The sequence below is a fragment of the Phocoena sinus genome, chromosome 20, assembly GCF_008692025.1.
Source record: "Phocoena sinus isolate mPhoSin1 chromosome 20, mPhoSin1.pri, whole genome shotgun sequence".
In the NCBI taxonomy this organism is placed as follows: Eukaryota; Metazoa; Chordata; class Mammalia; order Artiodactyla; family Phocoenidae; genus Phocoena; species Phocoena sinus.
Window position 1 is genome coordinate 22,776,932 of NC_045782.1, and position 13,762 is coordinate 22,790,693.

Consider the following 13,762-nt stretch of genomic DNA (forward strand, 5'->3'; position numbering starts at 1 on the left):
TGGGAAAAATGGCTATTCATTTCCTCTGGCATTTAAAATTTATTTATTTTTGGCACATTGAGCCTTCATTGCTGCACATGGGTCTTCTCTAGTTGAGGCAAGTGGGGGCCACTCTTCATTGAGGTGTGTGGGCCTCTCATTGCGGTGGCTTCTCTTGTTGTGGAGCACAGGATCCTGGCACATGGGCTTCAGTAGTTATGGCACGCAGGCTCAGCAATTGTGGCTAATGGGCTCCAGATCACAGGATCAGTAGTTGTGGGGCACGGGCTTAGATGCTCCGTGGCATGTGGGATCTTTCCAGACGAGGGCCCAAACCCATGTCCCCTGCATTGGCAGGTGGACCCCCAACCACTGTGCCACCAGGGAAGCCCCCTATGGCATTTTAAAATCAGGTTATTTTATTTGGATTTGAGTTACATGAGTTCCATATATATTTTGGATACATTTTTGATATCTGTTTGCAGATACATGCTTTGCAAATATTTTCTCCCATTCATAGGTTGCCTTTTTTCTTCTTGGTTGTTTGTGTAGATTGTTTTTTTTGTTTGTTTGTTTTTGTTTTGTTTTCTTTAGTTTGATATAGTCCCTCTTGTTTATTTTGTTTATGTTGCCTTATTTTGGTACCATATCTCAAAGACTCATTGCCAATACCAAAGTCAAGGAGATTTCTCCCTTTTTTATTCTAGAAGTTTTACACTCTTAAGTCTTATACTGAGATCTTTACTGAAAATTAATATTTTAGTGTCATAAGGTAGGGATTTAATTTTATTATTTTGTATGTGATTATCCACTTTTATCTACACCACTTATTGAAGAGACTATCCTTTCCCCATTGAGTAAACTTGACTCCACTGTCAAATATTACTTGACTATATACGAGAGTTTATTTCTGAGCTCTCCATTCTGTTCCATTGGTCTATTTGTCTTTTTATGCCAGTACCACCGTGTTTCAAATGGTACAGTTTTATAATATCATTTGAAAGGAACTGTGATGCCTTCAGCTTTGTCTTTCTTTCATGTTGCTTTGGCCATGCAGGGTCTTTTGTGGTTCCACACAAATTTTAGGTTTTTTTTTTTCTGTTTCTGTGAAAAATAACACTGGACTTTTTGATAAGTATTGCATTGAATCTATAGATGGTTTTGGGTAGTATTTTAACAATCTTATTAAATGTTTTAACAATATTTTAACAATAATTTTAACAATATTGTTTCTTCCAATTCATGAACACAAGTTATATTTATTTCCATTTATTTGTGTCTTTTTCTTTTTCCGTTATTTTACTGTTAGTGTATAGAAATGCAACTGATTTCTATAAATTGATTTTCCATCCTGAAATTTTAAAATTTATTAGTACTCATTTTTCTGGTGGAATCTTTAGGGTTTCTATATATAAGATCATACCATCTGCAGGCAAAGACAATTTCATTTCTTTTTTTCCAATTCAGATGTGTTTTATTTATTTTTCTTGCCTAATTGCTCTGGCTAGGACTTCTGGTACTATGTTGAATACAAGAGGTCTGGTATCATCCTTGTATTTTCCCTGATCTCAGAGAAAAAGATTTAACCTTTCACCATTGAGTATGATATTAGTCAGTTGCCATATTCAGCCTTTATTAAGCTGAATTATTTTCCTTCTCCCCTCAATTTGTTGAGAGTTTTTTTTTCTCATGTGTCAGTAATTTTAATGTTGTGCACGTCAAATTATAGTAAAAAACGACTATAAACAAGATGCAGCCCCTCTATTTCCATGAACAGCACGCTGCATTACAGTAAACCGAGTTTATATTCAACCATCAAATGTGGTTCTCCCATTAGTTCACTTTGTGATGGGTCATTAAGAATATCTTCAAATCCAATAGTCTCATCATTACCCCTCAAAATATCCAATGAAAGGTTTGAGCTTGGAAGAAATGGAAGATGCTGGACCTGCTGCACTGCCTTGAATTCCATTTGTAGTTTTAACGGAGCAAATAGACCCTGGATGTTTCTCAGTGTGGAAAAGTTCATTTTATCTTGGTTGAGCTGGAAATTTTTTTCTGATAATTCAAGAGGATGACTGGGCAAAAGTTCATTTTTCACATAAGAAAAACCTTTTCGAAGAAGATCATGACTTTCAAAAGGTCCACTTGCTGAAAGTTCAGTAACTGGAATACTGTCCTTTAGCTGAGATCCAAGTCCTCTGGCATTCATCTTCAACTCACTCTGCGAACAGCTTCTCTGTTGAGAGTTTTTAATCAGGAAAAGAGGTTGAATTTTATGAAATGATTTTTATGCATTTATTGAAATAATCATATATTTTTTTATCTCTCATTCTATTAATTTAGTGTATTATATTTATTGATTTGTGTATATTGAGCCATCCTTGCATCCCTGGGATAAATCCTACTCAATCATGGTATATAATTCTTTTAATTCACTTTTGAATTTGGCTGACTAATATCTTATTGAGAATTTTTGCAACTACATTCATCAAGTATATTGGCCTGTAGTTTTCTTGTATTGTCCTTATCTGACTTTAATATCAAGATTATGCTGGCCTTATAAAATGAGTTTTAGTGTGAAAAAAAGTTCTAATTTATTCATTTACCTGTAGGTGTCCAACTTTCTCAACACCACTTTTTGAAGAGACTGTCTTTTCTCCATTGTATATTCTTGCCTCCTTTGTTGTAGATTAATGAACCATAAGTGTGTGGGTTTATTTCTAGACTCTCTAGTCTGTTTCATTCATCTATGTACCCAGCTTTGCTCCAGTACCATACTGCTTTGGTTACTGTAGCTTTGTAGTATAGTTTGAAGTCAGGGAGTATGAATACTCCAGCTCTATTCTTCTTTCTCAGGATTGTTTTGACTATTTGGGGTATTTTGTGTTTCCAAACAAATTTTAAAATTATTGGTTCTAATTCTCAGAAAAATGCCGTGGAACACTAATCAGCCATAAGAAAGAATGAAATTTTGCCATTTGCAGCAACATGAATAAACTTGGAGAGCATTATGCTAAGTGAAATAAGTCAGACAGAAATACAAATACTGTATGATATCACTTATATGTGAAATCTAAAAAATACAACAAACTAGGAAAGATAACAAAAAAGAAGCAGACTCACAGATGTAGGAAACAAACTAGTGGTTACCAGTGGGAAGAGTGAAGTGGGGAGAAACAATGTTGAGGTAAGGGATTAATAGGTACAAACTATTATGTATTAAATAAGCTACAAGTGTATATTATACAATATAGGAAATATAGTCAACATTTTATAGTAACAATAAACAGAATATAACCTTTAAAAATTTTGAATCATTATGTTGTACACTTGTAACATATTATGCTGTACATCAACTCTACTTCAATTAAAAGAAAGACTTGTTTTGTGTCCTATCATATGCCTCTGTTGGATGTAATGTTCTGTTTATATCTGTTAGGTTAATTTGATCCAAAGTATAGTTCAAGTCCAACATTTCCTTATTGATTTTTCTGTCTTGATGAGTTGTTCATTGTTGAAAGTGAGGTATTGAATTCGGAAAAATTATGAGCTGAAAAGCTCTCTCTTATCCCTGAACTGTGCCACCTTGGAAAAAGTTTGATGTGGGTAAAGTCAAACTTTTCTTCTAACCATCTCCAATGTATCTAAACTCATACTTGTTTGCTGCAACAGTGTGCTGAAACTTCTCCATTGGAAACCTAGACTTCCAGAAAGGCTCTTTTTTTCTGTAGGTGATTGTCTGAGGCAGGGTTCTCCAGGGCTCTTGGACCATGGCTTAGAGAATCTGGAGCTAGTTCACGTACCACTTCATGGTCAACAGGTAGAACCAAGGTCTATAAGCCTATTACTCAATGTGCAGGTGGGTGAGGCTCCTGCTGGATCCCCTGACATATGGTGCTGGATCCTGCAGCTCCCACAAAGACACTTTAGTCTGTGAATAGATACTTTTTTTTTTTTCGGTAAGCGGGCCTCTCACTGCTGTGGCCTCTCCCATTGCGGAGCACAGGCTCCAGATGCACAAGCTCAGTGGCCATGGCTCACAGGCCCAGCCGCTCCACGGCATGTGGGATCTTCCTGGACTGGGGCACAAACCCGTGTCCCCTGCATCAGCAGGTGGACTTACAACCACTGCGCCACCAGGGAAGCCTGATGCCAAATTTTTGTTGCTGTTGGGGGGGGCATGAACAAGGATGTCTTATTCAGCTCTATCTTTGATGTCCTTTCTCTCCATTTATTTAAGTTCTTCTTTGATTTTATTCATTAGAGTCAAGTGTTGTTTTCCTCAAAAAATCTTATACATATTTTGTTAGATTTACACCTATTTCATTTTCAAGAATGCTAATGTAAATGATATTGTGTTTTTAATTTCAAATTCCACTTGGTTTTTTTTTGGTATATAGAGAAACAATTGGCTTTTGTATATTAACCTTGTATTCTGCAACCTTTCTATAAGGTTTTGTGGGAACTTAAAAGCAGAGAAGTTAGTTGGATTTTGATAGTTGTATTCTTTATTACTGCAGTAAGCATTATAAATACAAAATAATTTAGTTCTTTCCTTCTTTCTGTCCAAATGACAAAGATAGCAATGTAAACCTACAAAAGACATTCCTTCAAAATTTTACAGCAGTGGAACCCTATTTATGATTATTTTATTTATGATTATTTTATGATTACTAATTATTATGTAGAACACTTAAATCATTTTGGATACTATAATTTTTTTTAACATACATCTATGGGAATTTCCAGGGTAAGAACTATAATTTAGATAAGTATGATCAGTGCCATCACTTTATCCACCCCCACCCCAAATCACCCAAATTGTTAAATGAGAAAGGTTCATAGTCAATTAACTATGAGGTTTATAAGGCTAACTCTGTCAGACTAATTATTTTCTAAACAATATCTACAAACTGGGAATTCCCTGGTGGTTCAATGGTTAGGACTCAGTGCATTCACTGCTGTGGCCCAGGTTCAATCCCTGGTCAGGGAAGTATGATCCCACAAGCCACGTGGCATGGCCAAAAGAAAAAAAAATATATCTACAAACAGTTCCTATATCAACATGTCCTATGAAGTTAGGATTATCTCATGGAAGATATTGTAGTCTGTTAGTTAAAACTCAGTGTGTGTTTGTGTGTGCGTTTCCTTAAATCAAGGGGGCAGAATAAAATAGTATAATGATAAAAAATATAGTGTGATGTGGAAATATTTAAAATTAGTTTTATATCCTAGCTTTGCCATATGCTTGCTGCATGACTTTGGCTAATTCCATATTTTAAGTGTCATTTCCATAGTCTTTAAATCAGTTTCCACATAGCTCTTACTTAACTTACAAAATTGTTGTGAGAATTAAATAAATTAATACTGTTAAGTTGCTTAGTACAGTGCTTGCCATATTATCAACATGCAGTGATGGTTAAGCAAAGGTGTTACTCCCAACATCAACAACATCAAAATTACCTAGTTATAAAGTTAAGAAATACAGAGTTTACCTTACATCTCTAAACTCTTCTGAAGAACACAAAGGAAGATTTTAAGACATGAAGAGAAGGATCATATTCCTACAAGGAAAGGCTCAATAATGTAAAGTTGTGAGTTACCCCCAAATTCATTTAAAAATCTATCAACATTGTTTATTTTTAAGTATTAAAAAATCATTTTAAACTTTATCCAAAAAAAATAAACATGAGCTTTCATTTATAAAATCATCCAAGATAATTGTTAGAAATTGTTTTAATTTGTTCAGGCTGCTATAACAGAATACCATAGACTGAATGTCTTATAAACAGTAGTAAATTATTTCTCAGAGTTCTGAAGGCTGGGAAGTCCGAGGCCAAGGGCTGGTAGATTTGGTGTCTGGTGAGGAACCACCCCTTAGATGGTTGTCTTTTCACGGTGTCCTCACATGATGGAAGCAGCAAGGGAGCATCTCAGGTCTCTTTTATAAAGGCACTAATCACATTCATGAGGATTCTACCCTCATGGTCAAATCACCTCCCTTAAACGCCACCTCCTAATACCATCACCTTAGGATTTTGAATTTCAACATGTGAATTTTGGGGAGAATCAAACATTTAGACCATAGCAGAAATGTAATTAAAATGTGTTACTGGAGGATTAAATAAGAACTTTGTGTCAAAGTACATAGTAAAAGGGAAGAGTAGTCCCAGAGATAGCAAGAAGTATAAGTCTTACTCCCTAGCAGAGGACCCAACACTGGTAATTCACATTCATAACTCTCACAACCCTATTACAAATACTCCGAATGCAGTGGATAAGAACACTTAGAAAGTCACAACAGAATGAAACAAGCCCGAGGACAGTGTTCATATCAGAATTCCCTGTTTTACACACATTTGTCTTAAGCCATAGCTTTTTTTGACCTATCATGTTTCCTTTTGCCACTGATCAAATGAACTAAGAGCAAATCAACAAACACTAATTTCCATTTTTCCTCCAACTTCCCTTTGGTTCTTTAGATCTAAAAATGTGGGGGAGAGAAGGGTGGGGATGAAGGAGTAATAAAGCTGCTCTTTAATAACCAGGAGCCACTATTTAATGTCAGGTTTCACCTTAAGTGTCCTTTGATTTAAAAACCATCATCATCGGGCTTCCCTGGTGGCGCAGTGGTTGAGAGTCCGCCTGCCGATGCAGGGGACACGGGTTCGTGCCCTGTTCCGGGAGGATCCCACATGCCGCAGAGCAGCTGGGCCCATGGGCCCGCTGAGCCTGCGCGTCCGGAGCCTGTGCTCCACAACGGGAGAGGCCACAACAGTGAGAGGCCCGTGTACTGCAAAAAAAAAAAAAAAAATCATCATCATAAAAAAAGACAGTTGTAAGGGAAAAGTTGAAGAAAGTTAATTAGACCTTTGAAATTAAAATCAATACCATTAACTTATAATTAAACATAGCTGATTACTGATTCAACCATCTCTCCAAGACTTTAAAGGATAATGATGGATTATAAAAGACCTGAAACCATAAAGAGGGAGCAAATAGGAAAAAATACAACAAATGCTAAATGCAAATATATTTCTGGAAGACAAAAGTCATTGTTTCTCCCTATAGATTAAGAAAATCAAGACATAATAGTCAAAAAGTGGAAGCAACACAAGTGTCCATCAACACATGAATGGATATCATGAATGGATATCATGAATGGATATATCATATTATTACAATAGAATAGAATACAATAGACTATTATTCAGCCTTTAAAAAGCAAGGAAATTCTGACACATGCTACAACATGGATGAACCTTGACAACATTATGCTAAGTGAAATGAACCAGTCACAAAAGGACAAATATTGTATGATTCCACTCATATTAAGTACCTAGAGTATTCAGACTCATAGGAACAGAAAATAGAATGGGGGTTGCTAGGGACTAAAGGGAGGTGGAAATTAAAAGTTTGTGTCCAATAGATCAAAATTTTAGTTGGAGAATTTGAAAAAGTTCTGAAGGAGGATGATAGTGATGGTTGCACAAAAGTGTGAATGTACTTAATACAATTAAAATGGTTGAAATTTTATGTTAATTATTAACATAAATTTTATGTTAATACATTTTGTTATATATATATTATCACAATAAAAAATCAGTAGGTATGAATCTCAATTCACAGACTCTGAAGTTCAAGAAATTTACCTTCATTTCTATTTCAAGCCCTAATGGACTGAAGTGACAAAACATTTGTCTCAATTACTTAATCTTACCTGCCCCTTTCCCTCTTTTTGTGCAAGTGTCCTGGGAAAGGAATCTCACATAGGATCAAGCTTCTCAGGATGTTAGTACCTACCTTGTCATCAACTGATCTGCTAAGACATTGTCTACTGAGATATCTATTAATCCAGGACCATGCATATTCCAATTAAGAAATTCCCTTTCTTCATGTAAAACTGACTTAAAATACTGTCTATGAGTCTGGATATAGCTAGGATCTTGTTGCCTACCTAGGGAAGACCCAGGGCCCACAAGCAGGTTCTAAATCTTCTCAGCTTTTAAGTTCCCTAAACCTCTCTAGTCTCTTGCTCCCTCTCTTAGGCCTATGAAACTTTCATTACCTCTTCTCCATTTTTTCTCCCTTTTCTAACACTGAAGAAATCCTTTTTTCAATCTGAATAGTAATGGGTGATATTTAGTAAAACTCTGTGGAAAGGTCTTTTTTTCTCCCTCTTGTTTTCCCCAAACATTTGTGTAGTCTCTGGTCTATAAATGTTTAAACATTTGGAATTTAAAAGTTAGAGCCTACTAGTCTTTTTTTATAGTTTATATTGTGACTATCCTTTTCCAAGATAAGGAGCACAGAGTGGAACATCTGAAAAGGAGTGGAAATGGAGGAGGGAGAAGGAATGGAAAAAATAACTAACATATAAATAATATCATTCAACTATGCAAAACACTTAAGTGTTATTAAGAGCCATCTTTGCATTCATTAAATGCAGAGTAACCATTCCACAGTGTTCAAAGGTCCGGAGCTGCAGAAGTCTTCATGCTATACCTAAAGACTAGGCAGCTATGTGTATCCTGGCTACCCAGAAACATTCTTCTCTTGCTCATCCTCTTTCCTTTCCTTCCCTTTACACTTTCTTTGGTATTCTCTCCCTTGTGTGTTCTGTGCAAAATAGTAGAAAAAAAGAGTAATTTTAAAAAGGTATAAATTCTAACAAAAAATGGTAATAGGCTTCTTTGGGAAAGTATTGCAAAAAATCATTCTCTCTATGATAACGTATGTGGAACATGTATGGGTAGAGTACTGAGCCAGAGTTTTATAGTATTTAAAACTCCCAAGAATTCTTTCACGTAAAATGAATAGCCTTATTTTATGGAAGAAGAAACAATGCCTGTGAAATTAAATATGTTGGGCACTTTTATTCCAGTCATTCAGCTATTAAGTGACATAGCATTCCAGTGCAGACTTTTGTCCTCAAATCCCATACTTCCGAGGGAATTCTGTGCTCCCGTTCACTAACACTTACAATGTCATAAGTTTGTATAACATTTCATGCCTCTGAAAACATTTTGAAAATTTCTCCAGGAACACAGCTGTCAAATCTAATAGCCAGGACACAGTCTCCTGGCAGCCTCCAGAGCAGTTGCTTTCCCAAAGGGAGACAACTTGCCGTTTTTCTCACAGCACTGTTGTCCATAAAGTGGTTTCCAGATCTCTGTTATGGTTTATCCCTTCAACTGAGTTGGTTTCATATTCTATTCAAGTGTGTGTGTGTGTGTGTGTGTGTGTGTGTGTGTGTTTGTACACATGGTTTGCAGGAATCAGTTGGCAAACAGAAAAGATGTAGATTGGTGACTGGCAGACAAAGATCAATAACGGAAACTGAATAAACTGGCATCAAACAAACCTTACATACCATGTTTTGCTTTTACATCCTTGACATTGCTACTTCTTACACTGTTTTTGGCATTCTGTTGACTTCCTTATGTCATTTTGCTCTAAATTAAAATGTACGGGAAGAAATGAGAAGTCATTTTGTTACAAGTTCAATTATTGATATTCTCTTCCTTTGACAAGTCCTGATTTGCTTTCCAAGACTATCACATATCTTTTAGTTTATTTTCTGTCAATTTTCTCACTATAAATAAGTTAAAATCTCTTATCAGGGTATTGATTTTGCTCTTTAAAAAGATTCTCTATTCCATTATCCTTCTGGATCAATTCAGATCATTTTGCATGAGAAATTTTCCCTTTTCCTTACCACACAAAATGTCTTTGTTTTTATTTCACATTACTCTATATGTCATTTGCAGAGCATTTAATTATATCCCCAGAATTTATTTTGAAATGTGTTGATTTTCTCTAAAAAAAAGTCAGGCCACATGACAATTTCAACTTCTTTTTTTAATGTGTGTTTTTGCTTATTTATTGAATGCATATTTGTATTACCAGACATCATAGGCAGTGCTGAGGTTAAAATAATAATAATTATTAATTAAAGTGAAATTTAAGATAATGAATATTATTATAAGAATGTATATTAAGTTGTCACCAAATGCTAGGCAGTATGCAAAAGGGCTTTATGGTTCTTTAAGTATAATAATAAACATTTATTGAATGTTTGTACCCTGTGGAATTTCTATGTATTTTATATAAAGTACATACTTTATTCTCAGAAACACTCTATGATGTAGATACTCTAAATTATTTCCATTTTCAGATGAGAAGTTAAGGCTTAATGACTTGATCACAGCTAGTAAGTGGCAGAGCCAGGATTCTAAGTCTCTTAATCACTACACTGTTTTAAGGTATTGTTATTATTGTCATTGTATATTTTGATTTACTACTTAGAAAGAAAATAAAAGTCCACCACAGAGAACACTTAAATCCCCACTTACCTACAAATTTACCTAGAAAGTTACATCTCTCTTTCCCAGCATCTACTTTAGTAGTTATGACAACAGAAAGCCTCAAGAGTATTTAGTGAGTTGCCTCCAACCTCATACCTGTTTTAAAATATCAGTTTTTTGGTCTTCCCTGGTGCCACAGTGGTTGAGAATCCACCTGCCAATGCAGGGCACACGGGTTCGTGCTCCGATCCGGGAAGATCCCACATGCCGCGGAGGGGCTGGGCCCGTGAGCCATGGCCGCTGAGCCTGCGCGTCCGGAGCCTGTGCTTCACAACGGGAGAGGCCACAACAGTGAGAGAGGTCTGCGTACCGCAAAAAAATAATAATAATAATAACAATAATAAAATAAAATATCAGTTTTTGGATAGGTTGAAGGACTCAAATAGGAGTAAGAAGCTCAGTTTTATATATATCTTTTCCTAATTTTGTCTTAAAGTGGTATCTTAACTACTATTTAATAACATTTGCTTTTACAAGTTCCTCCTGCCTGATATCTCAGATACTATATTAGGTTTTGCTATAATGATTATGACTTTGTCACCTGTCCTAGCTAAATTTAATATTTTTAAATAGCCCTTGAAATAGTTCTTTCTGGAGTTTCTCAAACCCTGTTAGACAATTGCTTGATGATAGGGAATCTTATTTTGTCTCTGTTTCACCATTATCCTTTAGTGTCTTTCTCAGAGTAGGAACTCAGTAAGTGCTTGTTGAAATGAATTAACAGAAATTCACCGCCAATAATAGTTAATGGTTCACAAAATTACTATAACACATTTCTTAAACTATACGTTAGTTCAGAGGTTTGAGGTCCTGGGCAGATAGTTGAGAAATTTAGTTCTATTCAGATTTGATTGAGTTTCTTATCATGTCTTCCTACTTAAAAAAAAAAAATTACTCTTAATACTTTCTATTGAATTTACATATGATAAAATGTGTATATCTTAAGGCAGAGCTTACTGAGATTTTGCTAATGTATATTCCCCTCTAACCATCACCTCAAATCATGATTTACAATATTTCCATAATCAGAGAAACTTTATTTGTGCCCCTTTATTCAGTCTGTCACCACCACTCCAACATGACTAGAAGCATTCACTGATTTAATTTCTGTCATCATGAATTTGTTTTTCCTATTCTAAAACTTCACATAAATGCAGTTGTATGGCAGGTACTCGTTGGTGTAAAACTTTTTTTTTTCGTTCAGCATTATATTTTTAAAATTAATTTGTGCTGCTGTACATTAATTTTAAAGATCTTATTGAATTTATTCAACAATCCATGAATTGGGCAGCATGCAATGTAACAAATAGAAAGGAGATTCAAGGAGCTGTACAAAGTGAGGAGAATTTTATAGGCAGAAATGGGTGGGATAAGGAAGTTACTAGCAAAGTGTAGATTGTGGCGAGGTCACTTTCATTTAGGGGACAGCGGGGGTGGGGGGTCTATCAGGTAGATTACCTCATTAGTTTTGATTAGGTAATGCCAGATTGACAAGTTTAAAATTCCACTCCTGGGAGAGGCCAAAACTAATAATGTTAATAAGTCTCGGTTTGGTGTTTTGGACTTATGCAAGTGACTCAATTTGGAGCCTCTTGTCTTTTTTTAAACTTACATTGCAGACTAGTATTCCATTATAACGTATTATACTGCAATATGTTTATTAATTCTCCTTGTTTTGAACATTCCAGTTGTTTCCAGAATTTTCCCATGGTGTATAAATCTCTTATGATTTTTCTAAAACAAATCTTTATGGGGACATACATTATCATCTTTCCTGAGTAAATGTGTGGGAATAGAATTATTGAGTCATATTATAGGTGTGTATAACGATAAGAAAATAGAATTGTCAAGTAGTTTTTCAAAGAGTTGTAATATTTTGTACTCTCAAAAATGATGGATCAGAGTTTCAGTTGCTTCACATTCTCTCTAACATTTGGTATTGTAAATTTTTTTTTAAAACCATTCCTGTGGGTTTGATGTACTATCTCTTAAGGGTTTACACTGTGGCCAATAACAGTGTATATTATTTTATGTGATTTTGGTCCTTCCTGTGTCTTCTTTTATGAAGTATTTATTCAAAACTTTTTTCTTAATGTTTATCTTTAACATTGATTTGTATGAGTCTTCACATATTCTGCATGCATATTCTTTGTCAGAGATATGTATTGTAATTTTTCCCCCCAGTCTGTGGTTTGCCTTTTCATTTTCTAAATGGTTATTTGAAGAACAGAAGCTTTTCATTTTGATGAAGAGGTTTTTTTTAATTTGTTTGTTATTTTTATTTGTTTATACAATATATAGAACACATCAAAAAATATATTAAAAATGAAAAATTAGATACTTTTTTAAAAAGGACAAATATTGTAGCTATTTCATGCCATTAAACCTGTATATTATGTTAGACATAGCACATGCATGGAACTTCAAGTCTCCTGTGAACCAAAGCAAAGAGAGAATTTAATAGCTTACAGTGACTATTAGATAAGGAGAAATATGAGATAAGCAGAGTTATTTCTGATAATGAAACTTATAGAAGTTTCTTCACAATGGACTTTCATAAAGATGATACTGTAGCACTGAAGTGAGGAGTATTTGCAACAACACTCTTTTACTAAATAGAATAACAAGTTGAACCATTATATTCATTCTCCATTGTCTTTTGCCTGCTCTGTGCCTTTGGAGGCTGGTCTCCTTGGGCTCCGTCTATTGGATGTTTTTGCATTTTAAGAGAAACCAACAAGAGACCATGGGCAGAGGAGAAGTAGTTCAGGGTGTTTATTCATCCTGCTCTCACCATGCAGGGATGAAGGTTTCAGCAGTGGTTACACTTCTCCATCTCAGGCAAGAGGTCCTGTTGGGTTGGTTTCTCCCACAATCACAGCTCTTATATGGTTCTGGTAACAGCATTCTTTCTCTTGCTTCTTCAGATCTAGTGATGCATTGCTATTCTTTGTTGGTTCTTTAACCCTACAAACTGTTAATCATTCCTTCTCCAGGCTCTCTTCCATTAGCCTTTGGGTTTACCATTTCTTTCCTGCCAGAAATAAGAACCAGCCTATAAAGTTCTTTCTTGTAATGTCCCTCAGTATATGGTAAAACCACAATGGCAAGGGTAAGTCACCCAAAACAATTTGTCAGTGTTGTGCGTGGATCTCTGACACTTTGCATTAATTCACAGACATAATTTACATTATCTCTAAAAAATGACTTGACTCCTGTTTTTCAAAATAAAATACAAACAAAACATAAAGCAATATTCCACAGTTTCAGAAGCCACAGGGCAAACAAACCTTATCCCAAATGCTGTTTTCTCTCAAATGTATTTGTTTTTTTTTAATTTGCCAGATATGTGTAGAAATAAGTTATTTTTATATTTTCATGTTGGAACTATATTGGGCTTATTTTTGCCTGTT

General features: G+C 35.1%; 1 protein-coding gene across 1 annotated transcript; it reads right to left on the minus strand.

The window, feature by feature from the left end:
- Nucleotides 1–1,656: 1,656 nt before the first annotated feature.
- Nucleotides 1,657–2,212, minus strand: LOC116745899 (proteasome maturation protein-like). The gene has a single exon (XM_032617029.1). It carries the CDS (start codon nucleotides 2,189–2,191, stop codon nucleotides 1,766–1,768), a length of 426 nt encoding a protein of 141 aa, XP_032472920.1. The 5' UTR covers nucleotides 2,192–2,212; the 3' UTR covers nucleotides 1,657–1,765.
- Between the last annotated feature and the right edge of the window lie 11,550 nt (nucleotides 2,213–13,762).

What these genes read in the sequence shown, in the direction of transcription:
- LOC116745899 (XM_032617029.1), bottom strand. Translation starts at nt 2,191, where the DNA reads ATGAATGCCAGAGGACTTGGATCTCAGCTAAAGGACAGTATTCCAGTT.